Raw genomic sequence first — 18,781 nt, forward strand, 5'->3', positions numbered from 1 at the left:
TTTACAATTGATAGCAGTAAGGAGTAAGTGAGAAAGATTCCAACTAAATACCTAGGGATTAATTTCTTTAAAAGCATGCCATTTTAGGTCATGGGCTTCTATAGGTGAAATATGACATGTTAAACTTTTTCAACTCAAACTTACTTAAATCACCAAAATATATATTGAGCGGATTCCGTGTGTAAGGATGTTGGGTGCTGGGTACAGAGGTGAACAGGACATGACCTGTGTTCACTCCCACTCTGGGGATCTGGAAGGTTCTGGCTGGGAATGCTGTGTGTGCCAAGTCATGACTCTCAGCAACACAGGAACCCATCAAGGGCCTGTGATAAAAAGGTCATCCCAGGAGGCACACAGGGGTGGGGGAAAGGAGAGGAAGGCTCTCCTTTTCTCCCGGGTGTGTGATGGAGGTCCATCCACCACTGCCCAAAGGTGTCTATCCCACCCACCCTTAAGCAGAGTCTGCAGAACACATTGCCTCCCTGCCCCTCCACCACCAACAGGGCTGGTCCTCTCTGAGAGGGACTAAGAATTTGTTCTCAGGCTTCTGTGCACCCATTCTCATCAGGAAACTGCTGGTCTCAAGGGACTCCTTGGTGGTGAATACAGTTGCCATTTGACCTCAAACAACTTGTATGACTTCCAGTGTGATCCAGCCACCCTCTTCCCCTTTGACAACCTTTCTGTGACCTCAGAGATTTCCCTCTACTATCACCACCCCCAGCCCCATTGATATCTTAGACAATGCAAAACCTCTGGCTACTTTTGAAAATGACCTTGTCACTTCTATATGAACTTCAGGACATCTCAGTGAAAGCTGAGCTCACTCGGACATGAATGTTGAGTGTCCTTCAGGCCTTCTTCCTGGTGATGGAGAACACCACGTGGCACCTGTTGGCTGCCGGTTCTCCGTCATGGCTGTTATCCCTTGTTTCACTTGCCAGGACCTAACCATGCCCTTAGCTAGCTGGAGCCAGAGCCATTATTATTTCTGAAATGATAATGAGGTTCCCGGGCTAGCCCACAAAGACCTTCTTAGAACAAAGCAAAGCTGTTAGAATCTTTCGTTTTTAACGAATCTTGTGTAGACTGTCGCTCTCCTGCGGGATGTCTCACTCTTCCTGCCCCTCTATTCCTGGACTTCTATTCCTCAGGCCTCACTGGTTTCTGTTCTCTTCACAGATGCTGGTCAAGGGTAATTTCTAGTCCTCATTTGATTTCAATTATCCCAGGGGATCTCTGTGAAAGTCCAGTGACCTAGCTCTACACATAACATTAGGGAGAAGGGAGAGGGGGGAGGGGAGAGGGGAGAGGGAGGCGGTAGGTGGAGGAGGCATATAATTTCAGTTTCATATATGCCTATTTGACATCTGTGAGCTTCAGTGATCTTCAGATGATGCAATAAACACATGCTCTGGAGATGTGTCTACTCTACCTTGCATTCCTATCTTTGAGTATTAGAGTGGGGAAGGGCACAGAGAGGTGGCCATAATCTCCAAGGCTTTCCCACAGATCGCCTCCATTCCCATAACCCCTGACCCAGGAACATTGATTAAGCATCTCCCAGTGTCTCCTGTGTAGTACCCACCCACCTGGATCTGGGTGGCCGCAGGTGTGCCTGGCAGAGGGCTCCTTTCTGTGAGCTATACCCTGGGCTGCATAGCATAGTAGTGGTTCTGTCTATTTAGTCTGCCTCACAGGGGCACAGGCCACTGACCATTGGACAAAGTGTGTTTTAAAGGATCTGAATTAGAATGAATCCTTTGCCAGATGATAAGGTAGCAGGTCTAACTGAAATTCAGAGGACTGGGGTCTTGATGCCATGGAGCATTCTCCCCAAGGAGCTCTTTTGAAGATGTAAGGTCCCTTGGGCCAAAGGCCAATGAGGACAGATACTTCTGTGCAGGAGATCAGCCTCTCTCATCACTTCATGCCCTAGAAAACCTGAAGGTGGGGCCCCATGACCTGTGTTTTAACACACCCTCCAGGTAATGCTAATGCAGGCTCAAGTGTGAGACCCACTGGGATAGTAGTTAAGAGCAAGGAGTCCGATTCCTGAGTCAAAACCTGACTCTGCCACTGTGTGATCCAGGCAAGGTCTGTCTTTCAGTTTTCTCATCTGAAAACTGGGGACACTACAGTATCTGCTAGGACTTCACAAAATAATTGTGAGGAAGAGAGTTAATTATGTAAAGTACTCAGAACATGCCTGGCAAAGAGAACCTGCTTAGGAATGTTAGATAGTCTCCATCAAAGGTATTTATCACTCTGATCATATATGTGAGGAAACTGAGGCTCAGAAAGGTTAATGACTGGCTTCATGCTACAGAGGGAAGGCATAATGTCTCACTCACGAGAGAGACACCACATTTTGGGGGCTGGGGATGGGGAAGCCTGGCATGTGAAGCTGTGCTGAGCGCCTACGGGGGTTGCGGGCCCGTCAAGAGCTTTGTCATGCTCCTCCCACTGAGAATTATGTTTGGAGGCCCTGGCCTTGGCTCTGCTGACCCCTGATGCTTTCTCTTTGATCACTTTGAGTTCTCTCTCTCCCTCTTTTGTGGGGTCTTATGGTAAAACCAAACCAAACCAAAGGGTGTGGCACGACCTTCACCTTGACCTTGCTTTGTCTGCAGCCAGAAGGTGGGCTGCCATTGGTGGAAGCACAGTGAGGACTTTGGGTTAAAAATGCTGCCTGAGAAATTTGGTGATAAATTAAAATTCATTGCTGTGGAAAATTGAGAGTAGATTAGCCGAATTGCCTAGGCTTGTAAGACACTTCACGGATTGAGGTCTTTGGGGGTAATTAGCAAACTGTGCATGGAATTGGCAAGCTATTAGTTAGGGAAAATTGTCTCTTCTACCCAATATGTGGCTGGACTGGGGTCCCTGGCAACCATATGTGAACCTGCTGAGGCAGTTTGGACCTTTTCCTCCTGTCCCCTGGGGTTAAGCACAAGGGTGGTGCTTTAAGAAGGGGCTCCCCTGCTTCGGAGCTGTGAGCCCCTTTGAAGGGGCTTCTGAAGGTAAGGACCTCCCCAAGTACAAGGTTACCTAGGACTGGAGGAAAAGGCTCGTCTCACCTTAAGTACGTATGAAATAAGCTACGTGAGAAGCGTAGCTCCTCTTACTGCCTCACAACCCTCTCTCCAAATTCATGTACACAGACAAACCACAAGTAAGCTGCATGTACCCAGACACACCACGATAGTCTTTAGTGGCTCTTACTAAATTGGCCTAGATGTGAACTTTCTCAAATGCAGTTGTGTGAACTGAAATCAGGGCTGATCACATATTATCGGTGATTGCTTATGATTATTTGCCAGTGACTCCTTAAAGCTGCACATTTGAGACTCCAGAGCCCCATATTTATTTGGTTCTTCCTTTGGGGTCGCATCAGTGAGAGTGATTCTGATATATTCTGCTTCTCAGGCGTCACAGGGCCCGATGCGTACCCTCCCTCACGTTAGGGGGAAGAAGGACATTTGCTAAGGGTTCTCCCGTGACTTGGACACAGACCCAGCGGGGTCCAGGAACACACACTCCGACACCATTCTATGTAAACCCAGACATGCTTCTGCTCATTTTAATTAGACAGATAAAATTAGCAAGGAGATTAAGGTAAAAGGAGAAATTAAAAATATTTAAATGTTAGGCGGAATTTACAAAAGTGAGTCGAACAATGAGGTACACGAAGGAATGCAGAGAGACACAGACACACTGGAAACGTTCCTCGGATGCCACACGGCTTAAGCCAGTCCACGGGTATGGTAAGAACAATCCTCCCTCGCCACCTCTTGAATTGCAGCTTCCAGGACGTGGAAGAACATTCTCCAGAAACGCTTTCCTTCTCCTTCTCTTCACATGTTACCAGGAACAATTCATCAGTCAGGATCATCCTAGAATGGCCCACACTGCCTCCAATTCAAACCACTCACCTGTTTCCTGTCTGAATTTGCGAGCTCTTGAGAGTTTTCCCCCATCTCATTTTATTTTTCTTCCTACCCTCTCTCCCCATTGAGCCAACAGGCCGACTGGGCCAACCAGAAAACCAAACCAGCACGTCCCGGCCCCTTCCCACTTCCAGGGCCAACACTTCCCAGGTCTCCCTTGTTTGCATCTGTCACGAACAAGCACAGTCATCTCTAACGCAGACGTACAGATGTGTGCTCACGCACACACGGAAACAGGATTTTCTTTTTTTTTTTTTCTTTTTTCCAATTTGTGGTTTCTTTTTCCTTTTTGCAGAAAATGCAAACAAAAGAAAAACAAGGTTTTCAATTGAAGGTACATCTCTTCTTCAATATGAAGACATTAAATTGAATTGGTCGGATCCCCCATGCAGTGGTCAGCGAAGTCCTTTGGCAACTGACAGAACGACATCTGGAGACTCAGGAGCTGGGGTTTGTCTGAAGAAACTTCCCTACACGAGTCGTGAGCCAAGGGAGATGGATGTGGGAGAAGGGAGAGGGCTCTCGGGGAGGAGCACAAAGGAGAAAAGGAAAGAATGTCACTGGCGAGGAAGAAAATGGAACGCTGCTCGGTTCCTTCCCTCCACCTCCTTCCCTTCCTTCCTGTGGGCAGATGGCCCCAGCCCACCGAGGGGGAGCTGCGCGTACTCTCGAAACCCCGGGGCCTACTGCTGTGTCTTCACTGCCGTTGAACATCACGTGTGCGTGTTTTTATTATTATCTATTTGGTTTCCCACGGCATCTTAAACATGCTTCTGTCACTGAGAAGTGAAGGTTGACTATGAGGAACAGGCCCAGTTTATTCTTCACGGATGTGACCCGTTCCTCAGCGGAGAAGCCAGTCCATCCAGAACATTCCACAGTGTTCAACCTCTGCTTCCCCCTTGAGTCTGGTCCTATCCTTCCTCTCCTTCCCCCAGAAAATGAGAGCTCTCATGCCATTGCCGTTGGGGACTGACTCATCTGGACCCTCATAGAATGAATGCTGTTCAGGATCTTCTTCTGATGACCTGCCAAGGTGACCCCTATTCTCAGGAGATCTCTAGGAGGGAAAAAGCACACAAAAGAAGGCACTTTAGTGTGAAGGCAACTTTTCAGATCAAAAGTCATCACGGAAGGCAAATAAAAGCGTTTAAAATCCAAGGATCCCAAGTTTAAGAGTCTTTGGCAAATGCCTACCTAGATATTTCCTTGCCCAACCTCACTTTCTCCATGCAGTAGCCCTTGTCTCCAATGTCCCCTCCAACTTAGACAATCTTGGAAGGTTCCACACCAGCCCCTTCATTGTGTGCATGACCCTAGGTGAACTAGAACTTTCCTCTGCCTTTTTTTTCTAATACTCCAAGCACATACTGGATGGGGCTTCAGTGGCTTTCTGCCTATATTAGTGATCACCTGCTAAGTTTGAAAAGATGTGGGGCTTGCTTGGTTTTCTGATGTTTTTCTCCTGAGTTTCCATTTTTGGCCTCTGTTTGAATTTTAATATCATGAATTTTCAAGGAGGGTGATCTCAAAATAACTTTCAAATATCTGCCCAAGCAGGAATCCAAGGACTATGTTTAGGATAGGGGGGTTAGTTTAGATTCATCTGTGAGCTGTGAGTCTTAATATGAATGAGTTCATGGCTTATATTTGACTTTGGGGATACCCAGGCTTCTTTCCTTAGCCAATAAAAATAATAATATATGACACTGCTTGAGTACTTTTTATGTGCCATATACTATCTCATTTATACTTATAGAAGCATTTTGTAAAAATTGACAAGCCATTCAAATTCAATGGTAATAATTTAACAGCAATCATTTCTCATGTGCATCCTGTAGGCAAGGAGACAGGCAACAGGCCAAGTGCTTTGCATGTGCTATTCCATCTACTTCTCACCATAAACCAATGAGATGGGCACTATTATTCTCTGCATATTTACAGATAAGGCAAATAGGGCTCAGAGAAATGAAGTAACATGCTCTAGATCACACAGTGGGAAAGCAATGGGGGAGCTAGGGTTCAAATACAGGGTGGCTCTCAGCCACCCTGCAGGGCTGCTCTCAAACTCTTCTAAGGTCCTAACTGTACACTCCCCAAAACTCTGGGTCTCCAACACAGCAGATCACTTTGTACACTGTGCACCAGGACCCCAAGAAGGACCCTGTGCTGGTCCTCCATCCACAATGCTATCGCTTTCCTGATCCCCCTCCTTCCAGCGGCAGTCAACTCCCCACAGGCTGATTAAACTGACCATGTCTTTTTAGCAAACATTTTTGAGAGGCATCCTTGAATTTTAAATTCATAAATTGCCCTGCAATCTATTTTATTTAGTTGCTGGTGTTCTTTTTCCACCTTTTATTTCTCAAGAAATAAACTAAATTGCTGCAATAATGTGTAGACATTTTTTACTTTGAGCTAAATTCCTTAATTTTTGGTTTCACTTTCCTTTATTCTTTTTCATGTGGTTATTCTTGGACTCAGGGAATTATTCCCCTTGATTCCTGTCTGTGGGAGATCAGGTGATGATGGCCCCCATGCTCAGCCAGGCCACAGTGGGGAAGCAGGAGTAGCCTCGTCTTCATGGGCACCCACTTCTGTCCCTGCACCCAGGCCCGCAGTCATCTAAGCCATCCACATGAACTCTGTGAGATGGGAAGCAGGTTTTCCACTCGTCAGTGCTTCCTTTTTATTTTTGATGTCTGACAATAATTCATAATGTCAGGGACCATCTTTTTTAGGTCTCTCCAGGAAATAAACCCAGGTTTAAAAAAATGAAGTCTGGAGTTTAGTGAAGTTTACTAGATGCACATTCAAGTTGTCTCCCTGGAGGAAGTGCAGGTGTCATCACTTCTGGCGACAATGATCCTCAGAGAGGTGGAGCTGGACTCTAGGAAGATGGACTGCAAAGCAGAAGTCAGGGACTGAGGCCGACTGCCCAGAAGCCATCCCTTTGGGGCTCAGTTGCTGGGGGTGAATGACTACTCCCTCCCCCGGGACTCAGCAAGTGGCCCACCCCAGGAGGGACGCCCCACACCTACCCCTGTGTCTGACATAAACAGGTGATCAATAAGTGTGTGTCAGCTGCTTGTGGACTGACTGATCCTCTACCATGGAAAGTGTGTGTTACAGGCCCCCAAACGGTGCTATCGGTACGCGTTTTAGCTTGGGCAGCCAGTGAGGTCCCCTCTGGGGTGTGCGTGTGTGTATTGAGAATTTGACCAGCTTTAGACGTTAGACCAATTTTAGTTCAGTGGTTCCCAAACTTGGCTGCATTATAGAATCACCTGGGCAGTTTTAAAAATCCTGATGCCCAGGCCTCACCACACACCAATTAAATCAGAATATCAGGTGTGGGAATCAGGCATCAATACTTCTAAAGATTCCCCGGTGATCCCGAAGTGCAGCAAAGTATGGGCGCCGCGGCGGCCCTGGGGTGGGCTGGGAGAACACGGCGCTGGCTGCCGGGAAGGCAGGCTTGAGCCTGCTCTGCCGCTCATGAGCCCCAGTCTTCAGGAACCAACTTCACCCACTTCTGAATCGGCTGAATGAAAGGGTGGAACTAGATAAATATTCCTCAAACTACAGTTCCACAAACCCTGCATCTCAAAAATATGGCTCCACTGTATTTAATAATTTTAAACGGGTTTCTTTATTTCAGGGTTTCTCATGGCCTTTACAATGCTAATGTGCGTCGTGAATCGCCAAGAGAGTGATAAAGTGCACAGTATTTCCCAAATTTATTTGACCGGGGGACCTTTTTTCCAAGGAGAACCTATTAACATTTCCCAGAATAGGTGCTACTCAGAACATTCTTGGGGAAATGATGGACTACAGGGATCTTTAGGACCCTTTCTGGTTCTCATTTTATTTGAATAATTTTAGTTTTTGTATTCCTCCAGAGTCCTGTAGGGGCTGCAGAGTGGTAAATGATTTGTAGGGGGTGGAAATGTATATTTATTTACGAGTGCTATGTAGGCACGAACACAAGCTCCCCCTCATCTGAAATTGTTGCTGAGTCAGTGCCCTACCTCTGGCTGCTACTTTGTTTAAAGTGCTGGCTGGCTGTGTTCTTTCCATCTGGATGCTCCCTTTGATGGGCTGAGTTTAAAAACTTAAATGGAGGAGCGACTCTCGGTGATTAGGCAAATGACATATGGCTATGACTGAGCGACTCTCATTTGGGGCCCAGAACGATCTCAGCCTCCCCACCCCATCCTCAGCCTCCCCCCCTTCGTTCCAAGGCGCTCCCCCACCAGGCCTGGTTCCATACAGAGACAGAGATCTGGGGCCGAGACCGGAAATCAGGGCTGGCACCATGGGCAGTGGCAGGGAGGGAGTCTTGACCCCCACCCTCAGGCTGGACAGAGACGATCCTCATCACTTACTCTGATGTCATCTGGGTGACCAGCTGGAGGGAGGTGAAGCCGGCGGTGAGGAAGCTGTCCCTGTACTGAACCATTTTGATGGCACTGAGCCAGTCATCCACGGTGGTAAAGGCCGTGAAGTCTGGGATGGAGCGGTCTAGCAGGGGCTGGGAAGGCCTGCAAGACAGAGGAGCAGGTGACCCCACAGCTGTAGCGGGGTGTGGAGAGAGCCATGCTCTGGGCAACGGCAGACTCCATGGAGGGCCACATCTTTGACGGGATGACTGTGGCAGTGGAGCCTTGTGCTGACCCTTCCTTCCTTACAGAATCCCGAGGTGGCAGTTGGCATGGCTTCCCGGGGCCAGGTGGCCAGTCCCTTTGCCTCTGGGCACTGTCACAAGTCAGTCAGCCCAGCATGCGGCTGACCAGCATGTGGTCTAAAGGGAAGGGAAGGCTCACTACTCCCTTGTAAACTGAAATCTAAGAGCTTTTAAAACTACATAGATTAGCCAAAGAAGTTATATGCATATATGCATAACCCATGGACACAGACAATGATGGGGTGAAGGCCTGGGAAAGGGGTGGGAGCGAGGTGGAGGGGGTCAACTGGGGGGGAAAATGGGACACCTGTAATACTTTCAACAATAAAGATAAATTTAAAAAATATATATATGTGTATATATATATATATATATATACACAGTTCACTGCAACCTTCCCACATCTTTTGGTAACATTTTATTTTTCTGGTTCCATCCTCAGCTAATTGAAATAAGCAGAACAGAGTGGCCCACCACTGATCTTCTCAGGCACATTTTCAAAGCAGATACCCAGGTACCCAATCCCAAAACCAGGGTGCCATCTTGACATCTCCCTTACCCTCAGCACCCATGCCCAATCCTTCACCAAGCCATAAAGATTTAACCTTCAAAATCGCTCAGACTCTCCCACTTCTTCCCACACCACGGGCCTGCTTTAGGGCCCTACCTTCCCTATCACAATTACTGCAATGTTCTCCTACCTGTTTCCTCATGTGCACTTGTTCCCCTCAACCTAAGTTCCACACTGTTGCCTAATGCTCTTTTACAATGCAGATAGGATCATAGCAACAAACCTCATCCAACCCTGACTCATGTCAAACCCTTTGATGGGTGCTCATTGTTCTGAAAATCGAGCCCAGGATTCTTAGCAGGGCCTAAAGGATCTGAGTGTCTGGCCCTTGTCCACCTCACCAGCCTCAGCCAGCACCCAGTCCCCTCACAAACTGCACTCCCAACACACTGGCCCTGTCCTTTCCACCCCCAGGCCTCTGCACGTGCTGTGCCCTTCACCTGGAGCCCTTGCCCCTCTACTCTTGTCTTCCTTTCATTCCATCAACGCACTCTCTCTCTTCGGCTCTCATCAGGGATGCCTCCATTAAACAGAGAATGGTGTGTGCTCTGCAAACATCACACACCTCCCTGCCACAGTGACTATTTTGGGGTGATCATCTGATTAATGTTTGCTATTCCTAAATGATTCAAGGCTCCATGAGGGCAGGAACCATGTCTACCTTGTTCATTCTATAGTGTCATCAATGGGCACAGTGCTTAGCACATATGCACCCAATAAACTTTGGTTAAAAGGATGAATAATAAACGAGTTAACACTGCAAATGTACTACTGACAGTTGCTGAAAGTAGTTGGCAATTGTTCTGTTCATTTGCTCATAACAGATCTAATTTCTTTGTATTTCTTTGTCCCCCAGCAATCAGGGCCGTTACCTGCTAATAGGTTGGTCAAGGTTCCAAGTCTGCAGCTCCACCTGCCTAGCAGACTGGTGTGATTAACAGAAAGGGTGCCTTCTGGAAACAGGATCTCCCAAAACCGGGGTCTCATACCAATCAGATCAGATACGCACAACTATTAGAGAGCCCAAAGCCCAGCTCATGTGAGGTCAATAAGAGGGGTAGACCCAGACAGGTTTCTTAACATCTGTCTACAATCCATGCTGGAGGCAGGGAATATTTTAGAGAGAGCCAAGAGAAAAAGGAAGAGAAGAGTCTTGGAACTTGTTCCATTAGTGGATAAGCTCAGTCACCTTACCCTCTCTCTCAATAAACCAAAAGGCTAGCAGTCTTGCTATTGGCCTTGCCCCTGACTATGAGACCACCCATACCCAGGAGCCACCAGACTCACACGGCGGTGATGGTTGCCACAGTCTTGAGACTTGCTGGGTTCCGGATCATCTTGTCCAGGGTATTGACTATCTCAGCAAAGCGGGGCCGGCTGTTACGGTCCTTCTGCCAACAGTCCAGCATGAGCTGGTGTAGAGCAGCTGGGCAGTCCATGGGTGGGGGCAGCCGGTAGTCCTGCTCAATGGCATTGATGACCTGCAGTGACATACACGGGAACGGGTGCGATTCAGTGACAAGCCACCAGCCATACATTCACAAATTAACCCCCAAGGACGGAGCCTCCCTGACCCAGGTCCCCTCATTCTGTGCTCATGTATGTCCCACCATAAAGGATGTTACATGTGCTTCGCTTTTCTCCTTAGACTGCGGACTCCTGGAGAGCTGGGACCACATCTTATTGTTGCTTTGTATCCGCAGCACCAGTGCTGGGCCAGATGCGCACCAGGCCTCTGTAACTGTCTATGGGAGAAAGAGCTGGGGAATGGCTTGAGCTTCTCCTCTCTTATTTAAGAGGACGTTGATCCAATTCTGCCTTACCGGCAGCTGGGGGCACCAGGGCAGATGAAACAATGGCACAGGGGAAACCTAGGAAAGCAACTCTTTACAATGGACACCCACCAAAGCCTGTGGTAGCCTCTTCCTTTCACTGCTAAGGAAAGAGAAATGGAGGGAAGGAATCAGCACTTGGAGCCAGCACCTACTCCATGCCAGGGACTTTCCGATGCTTCCTAGGCGTCGTTTGCTTTAATTTTCAAGAGGTAGCAGTAAGAATTGGGTTGAAGATCCTTTGGTTAAACAAATTGGTTCAGTACAATGAAAATGGTCAAAATAACAAGGTGATAATCAGGTTCTGGTAATTTTGCAGACTCCAGGGCATAATTTTGTAAAGATTTTAGGATCATCAAGTGCTTTTGTCTGTTTTTTACCCTTTACTTCTTAATTTCCAATTCATTTAAATCAATTATGCCTGCTCTGTGCTTTTTGTAATAGAAAAAAAACAACTGTAAATGATCCAGTGCTACACAAATTTATTATGGTACACTCATAATGCAATGGAAAGCCTAGAATTCAACGCAAGGCCTTAAAGTAATGTTGCAAAAATTGTACCTATTGAAATGGAAATATACTCACAGTGTAATATTAGGCAAAAGAGCAGGCTGCAAAACTGCAGGTATGGTATAGTCTTGCTTTTGTGTAAAAACAAAAATCAAAGCAAAACAAAAAACAGTAATTATACACACGCATAGAAAAGGCCTTGGAAAGATATATACCATGGAGTTAATGGTGGTTGCCTCTGGGCAGGTAGCAAAGTGAATGCATTTTATGTGGTTTTTTTTTTTTTTGCTTGTTTGTAAGTTTATTTTCTGTAATAATTATGTATTGATTTTATATGAAAATAAAGAGTTAAAGCACCTTAAACAACAAAGGAAATAATTTGGGGTGCAGGTATTTTTACCTATACTTTAAAAAATGTGAGATTCATTTCGACTGATTACGCTTGTGGGTTTTTTTCTTTTATTTGTGAATTGGTCAGCAAGTGAATATTGTCAATCAGTTTATACTTTTACAAATTCTATACATAGTGTATCAAAACGAGATGGGGCATGAGATAATATGATAACCTGAGTCATTAGACATAATCAAGCTGTATTATTCCTTCTATTCAGTGTGGCAGGAAAACAAACAAGCATACAAGCCATACCGATATTGTCACTCTATAAAAATCAGTGACTCAAAACATTTACTTTTTTTTTAATGGAAACATTCACTTTTGAATAATATGTTGCACCACCAACAAATTTTCCTCTTTGCGGAACTGTTGTCAACGGGATTACCTGCTATCCTCTTAGGAGGGTATTTTAGCCCCATTTTCCCCTCGAGGCAGAAGCGGTGAAGTAACTTGCTTGAGGGTACACAGCTCGTAAAGGATAGGGCTGCGAACGAATCCCAGGGGTGTCTGATTTTTAGTTCGAAGTACCACTTTTCCCAGGCCTCTGTGGGGCTGCCATTATAATCTCAGCCTGGGAGCTGCCTGAGGTCCTCATAGCAGGAAACGGGGGGATTGGGCTAAACCATGTGGTCCATAAGGATGAGCTGCTGGGCAGCATTCCCATTAACTTGGCTCACGAACCAGCACCCTTTTCCAGCTCCTTCCAGGCAGCCAGATTAAGGGACACTGCCACAGAGTGCCTACACCCTGTGGAGACAGTGGGATTACCCATTGAATGGCCCCACAAGCTTTTTCTGGGTTGTCTAAGGACAAGCTAGATAGGGCCAGTGGGGGAGGGGGAGAAGCTAGTGTCCAAATTTAACTTCTTACAGGGCTTAGGGGCCCCCAAAATCTTCCAATTCAGGGCAGCTCATATTCCCTTAAACTGCTGGCATCTCTGCCCAAATTATTTGATGCCAGAGCCCCAAATCCTAATTTTCCCCACTGACAAGATTACTCTCCTAAAGAGGAAGGAGCACTGGAGTCAGGACCCTTGAGCAGGGACACAGCTCCATGGTGTGAGCAGCTGGCCAAGCACTCCCGGCGGAGCATCGAGAGACCGGGGACCCCATGCAGGCACTGACTCTCCTGCCTGTGAGCGTCAGACTGAATGCAACTTAGCTGTTTATTCCTTGTCTCCTCTGCAGGCTACCTCACTGGAGTTTTTGGAAGACTGTCCTCGTGTTTGTTTTTATATTTCCTGTTGTGCTGACTTTCTTTTTAAGAGGACATCCAAGAGCCATTGCAGGTCCTCAGGGAGAGCAGATGCACGTGTTGTGTTGGTGGCCGGAGGGCACTGTGATTAGGGGCACAGACCTTGGAGGCCTGGGTTCAAATCCTTATTCTATTTCTTATTAGCACCAGACATCTGGGAGAGTCACATGGCCTCCTGAAACTGCACAGGTGGGGTTATCACAAAGAGTAGATGACCCAGTGAGGTGATGTATACTGAGCGCCGCACACGTGAGCAGTAGAAAGACTCCCTGTGTCACGTGGAGGCCATTCTCTCTGCCATGTCTAGTCCAGTAGATGTCATCTCTGCAAAGAGGGTCACTGTTCTGCTGCTGGTCATTGGGAGGCCCAGAAAGACGGCATGTGAACCCCCTTTCATGCTCATTTTTACAAAGTGTGACTTTGTTCCATTTCTTCTAGATAGTTTCATTGTTATGTTTCTGGGAACATTGATGTTTCTTGTACTTATGGTGAGAAAAAAAGCCTTTACCCTTCCCCCCAGAGAAAAACTGCCTAGGTCATTAATTCATGTGTGGATGACATTTGTCTACTCAAATCTTTCAATGAAGTGCTACACCTTTGGAGAATTTGGACCCTCTTTCTAAGGATCTGGGTGTTTTCCAAATTTTCTGAGTGCATATAGCTTATAATCAAATTAAAACATCAGTACTTAGAAAAATAATCCCAGTCCTCTAATGAGGCTTTGGGATCATTCTCTGTCACGGCTCCCTCACTAGCAGGTGTGGAAAACAGGGAGGGGACATGGAGAAACACCTTCAATCTGGTCACTGGATGGCTCTACATACCAGTGACCACGTTTGAATTGTGTGGAAAGTGTGGCCCAAGATTGGAGACATAGAGTGCTCTACTGAGCAACACTGAAAGTCAGGGTGAGTCTGGGCTCCTTTCCTCAGTCCATAACAGGTGAGATGAATGGATGCTGAAAAACTGGATTAGAATGAGATCAAGAGCATTTCTAAAGAGTAGGTAAGAGTGAAGGTGTGGCCCGTGAGAGAACCAGTCTGGGCAACTGTCACCTGAGCAGGCTGCTGGCTCATTTTTAATGGTCTGCAGCAACTGTTTGCATCATCTTGAAGGTCAGTGTAAGCCAGTGCCCTGGGGCCTAAAGGGGTAGGGATGGGGTGGGGAGAGGGGCTGCTTTTTTGTTCCCCCGTACCCAGAGATGGCAGGTGTGGGGGTAGGGTGGGAACGGGAGCATGTGGTGTGACCCCAGGTGCCTTGGGCACCTGATGAAGTGACTGGCGCTCCTCTGCAAGAGCAGAGCCCTTCCCTTTGCCCTGGCATCCTCAGTGGAGGCTCCAGACTGCCCCCAAACATGCGTTTCCCATTAGCGAGCTGGGCAGTGGGCGGTACCTGGAGAGTGAAGTGGAGGAGCTCAGAGCAGTGGAAGAACCAGGGCACAGGGGGTTAAGTTAAGCTCTGATGTTTCAATAAAACAGCAGCTCCTCTCCGCAGACACTGCCGCTCTCATTATCTCTGTCAATCAGATCCAAGCAGCAGAACTTCCAAGTTCCCTCTCCGGCTGACAAACTCTGTACACGTTCAAAGACCTTCCTGGGCTCCGGAAGCCCAATTACCAGCACTCCGACTTGCCTCTGCAATTCTCTTTCTTAAAGCCCTTCAATTGTCATCTGTAAAATCTGTTACCGCCACCACCTCAGTGGTTTCTGATGAGTGCGGCTTCAGCCCAGCTGCTGGGAGCCCCTCCTGGCTCTCGCAAGCCAGGTCCTAAGATGTTTTCTGAATGGGCCAAAGTCACCTCCCACCTTCTGCAGAGAGCAGAATGGTACTTGGGACAATGCTTAGGGGCTTTATTCAGAGAAATGCAATAAAATTAGAATAAATTGTTACTTTGCAGATGTTCTTGTTCCCTTTGAGGCCCAGTGCAAGCGTGAAATATTTGGGAAGCCGTCCCCCACCCAAATGTCCCCATGACCCTATGTATGTGCCACCCCCCCATGTATAGAGCCACAAGCAGAATACTTTGTCACAATTAGCATACAAGGAGTCTTTGTTGAATAAATGATTTGGAAATTCTGGAAGTATAATATCAGAAATTCCATTTGCTTTCAGCATAGGTGGAGGCATTTGCTGAGAATATCTTGAATGTCGAATCTCGCCTGTCAGACGGTTTCATAATCCATTCTGTGTGTGCGGAATTGTTCTTAATCGGATTAAAGTCTCTGGGCAGGACAAAATGGGTTTGCTTTCTCTGACTAACATTTATTATTCATCTAACTGATGTTACGGGCAAAATTGGGGTGCAGCTGATTTCACGAAGCAGCCTCGGCGTTAATTCCAATGCTTGCAGATTCGCCATGCTCGCGGAGCAGAGGTGAAGCATGGAGAATCAGAGATAATGGAGAACCACTCCCGCAATGGCTGGCACTGGGACCGGGTTAGGATGCAGCCAGCTCACCCGCTCTGGGCTGAGCCCCTCGACCCCTGGGAGTGGGGAGCACGGTCATAGCAGCACCCAGCTCTCCTTTTGTCTCATTGGAAAATGTTTTCTGGGCTCCCGGATCGCCACTTTTCTCAGTCTTCTGAGCAACTGCCATGGTCTGAACCTCTGGCTGGGTAGAGGGCTGGCTGAGGGCAGACACCTCCTTTACCAGTGCCTCAGAGCCCCCCCAGGCACGGAGGTGCTCACGGTGGGGCTGGCTGCCCCATCTGGCGATCAGAATTGAGAACAGCCCTGCCTTTTTTTGCCCGTAAGTTGAGGAAGATAATAACTCCCCCGCCCCCTTACCCCACCTGCCAGGTGATCAGGAGGGCAAGCAGGAAAGAGGGGTGCAGGCTTTGCAAACAGTAACCCCCTCACTTCTAAGGGAAGCATATGTATTCAAAATACAAAGGAGCAGGTCCTGGGCAAGAGTCCAGGGTCTAAGACAGTGTGGAAATCCAGGTAGGACTTGTGATTGGAGATTTATCAAAGTGAGTCATCCTCAAAAGGTTTCCAACCTTTCAGTAAATGATGGAGCACAGAGTCCCATCGGGACCACCCCCAGTGCCTCTACTTGAGGCATCTCAGATGGCCCTTCTCTTTCCTTCCTTCCTTGTCGCTTTAGGGCAGCCTGGAGGGGCGTTGATGACCTTCACTCAGACAGGGTCCCGCTCCCGGGGCCTGTCTGAATCTGACCAGCTTTGGGAAACTTGCTCAGCTCTTCCTTCACTGATAGATGACGGGGGTTCCTAGAAGAATGGATTCTCAGGGGAAGGGGGCCCTTTACAATTCCTCTCTTTAAAGAGGAGAGGTGGGGGTCCCAGAGGCAAAGCAGGCCCCGGCGCCCTCAGACCAGCGCTGCTTCCCCTCCGTCCCGCACGGTGAGAGGAGAACACACAGGCTGGGTGCTCTGAGGCACGGGAGAATCTCCTGCTTCACTTTGGGCCTGGTCTATTCATGGTCCACAGCCGTTGAGAACCAACCCACTGTCTCCTAGGTTGACCTGCGCACCTTTACAGGGTTTGGGGTAATTGGGACTGTCACCTCTACCTGCTGAGCTCTTTGATTGTTTCAAACATTGGTGCAAAAGGGGTCCCTGGATCTTTTCCTCTGAAAGCTTCAAGTCCCTGTTTTATGAGGCCCAGAGCTGAGAACAGTTAGGAGAGCTTGAGATCCCTTGGATGGGGGTTTGTGGCAATCAGGGGCTGCTGACACTCACATCTTGGTTGGACATATCCCAGTAGGGTCTCTCTCCAAATGACATGACTTCCCACATGACAATCCCGTAGCTCCAGACGTCGCTGGCAGATGTGAACTTGCGGTAGGCGATGGCCTCCGGAGCCGTCCATCTCACGGGGATCTTGCCTCCCTGGAAGAAGGAGAAGCCGGGTCAGTCGAACCATTCGGTTTCTAGTTGAAGACAGATGAAAATAACTCGGCACACACGTCTTTCCACCCCCTGCTCCCCTGTGTCCTGAATGACGACAGCCAGGAGAGTCGGTGGCGTGCAGGCAGGCCTCCATTACTGCACCGAAGTTGCTCAAGAAAGACCTGCGTGGCCTGTGTGGGTCTTATGCCACATGTTGGGGCACCAATCCTGATGCCTGCCCCCTGATTTCCTACACACTGATTCTAATGTCACTGTCAGGTGGGAGGAGAAAGTGTAACCATCACAAACGCCCTACTGTGTGAAATTCCATACAACCTGGGACTGGCTACACGAGCCACAAAATTTGGGTCAGGGCATAGCAAAACAAACAAAAAAGCGGGGAGGTGTTCCTCACTGTGCAGCTTGTGACGGCCCTGGGCTGAGGTCTCCGTAGATGCCTGGGTCCTCCCTGCCCCACCGTGGATGTCTGCACCCAGAGGCTGCAGATACACTTTGCTAAAGGGCAGCTCTTAGGTTTACGTCTCCTCCTTCTTGCCCTGCAATCCCACCCTGAATGCCCCAATTTGGCTCCCTGCTTGGCCCCCAGTGTCTGCCATGCCTTGGCCTATTGTGTTTACCGAAGGGATGATACCCATCCATGCATTCATTTGCCGAGTCCACAGAGAGGCAATGAGCGCTGCTTTGTGCTGGGCCCTTTCCGAGAAGCTGGTGTCCCAGAGATGAGCAGGCCAGAGGCCCTGCCCTTAGGCTGCACAGGGGATGGGGGGCAGATAAAAAAACCAGAAACTTTAAATGTATGGTTAACAAGATGAAAAATGATGAGAGTGAGGCTGAGGGGGATACAGGGTGTGCTGAGAACCAGAGGAGACTCCCTAGCACAGGAGGGGGGCAGGAATGGTGGCTGGGAGCAGGCAGAAGGGCAGTTTCCTGGAGCCTCTGGTCGAGTGTGGATACCAGTAATGCTCCATTCTGCCTGTGTGACCTGGGGAAAGTTACCTAACCTCTCTGTGCCTCGGTTTCTTATTGGCAATATGGGGGTGGTGATCACACCTACATAGTCAGGTGGTTGTGAGGATTAAGTGGGTTACAGTGCTTGGGTCAGGGCCTGGGGTAGAGGGTCAGTGCTGTGCACCTTAACTGTTATTTCACTGTGCTCAGTGCTAGAAGACGAGTAGAGGCTAATTGGGCACAATGAGGAGAGGAGGGCAGTCCAAGCGGGGGAGCCTGTGCAGATGCTGGGGTGAGTGAGAGAACGAGGGCAGGAAGCAGGGTGGCTGAAGCATGGATTCCCAAGGGGAAGTAAGAGAGGCGAGTGGGGGCAGGCCTTGCCCTGCAGGACACTGATGCCACTTAGAGGGGTACAGCGGGGGCCCTCGCCGAGGCTGCCTCCCAAACTCACCATTCTCTGGAACAAATATGCTCCTCATAGTCAATGCTTCATGCAAATACCAGGCTCTTACTCCCACGGCCCTTTTGTGATGCCTGGACTCCGCCCCCATAATACATGAAACCTGCCGCTCCCTCGCTCCCTTCTCCTCGGCCTCGAGCTTCAGCGGAAGGAGGCTATTTTTATTCTGACCGTTCTCACGATCTGTTCAAACCACCAGAGATACATGTTGGACTTTAGCTAAAATCCCTTAAAAATGTATAAGTGGTTAAGCTGAGATGACGCAGAGAGAAAGGAGCAAACTGCAAAGTATTTTTATCTGGA

The 18,781-nt window shown here is 48.3% G+C and overlaps 1 protein-coding gene across 1 annotated transcript in view; it reads right to left on the minus strand.

The window, feature by feature from the left end:
• Nucleotides 1-3,576: 3,576 nt before the first annotated feature.
• The window catches only part of EPHB1 (EPH receptor B1), a 391,986-nt gene continuing 376,781 nt past the window's right edge, over nt 3,577-18,781 (minus strand). The window contains exons 13-16 of the mRNA XM_081159666.1: nt 16,900-17,049; nt 10,496-10,689; nt 8,339-8,494; nt 3,577-5,010 (exon numbers count right to left, since the gene is read on the minus strand). Of these exons, the coding sequence (XP_081015792.1) occupies nt 4,902-5,010; nt 8,339-8,494; nt 10,496-10,689; nt 16,900-17,049 (609 nt within the window). The 3' untranslated portion in view covers nt 3,577-4,901. The remainder of the gene's footprint in view (nt 5,011-8,338; nt 8,495-10,495; nt 10,690-16,899; nt 17,050-18,781) is intronic.

This window comes from Miniopterus schreibersii, assembly GCF_964146895.1.
Source record: "Miniopterus schreibersii genome assembly, chromosome: 15".
Lineage (NCBI taxonomy): Eukaryota > Metazoa > Chordata > Mammalia > Chiroptera > Miniopteridae > Miniopterus > Miniopterus schreibersii.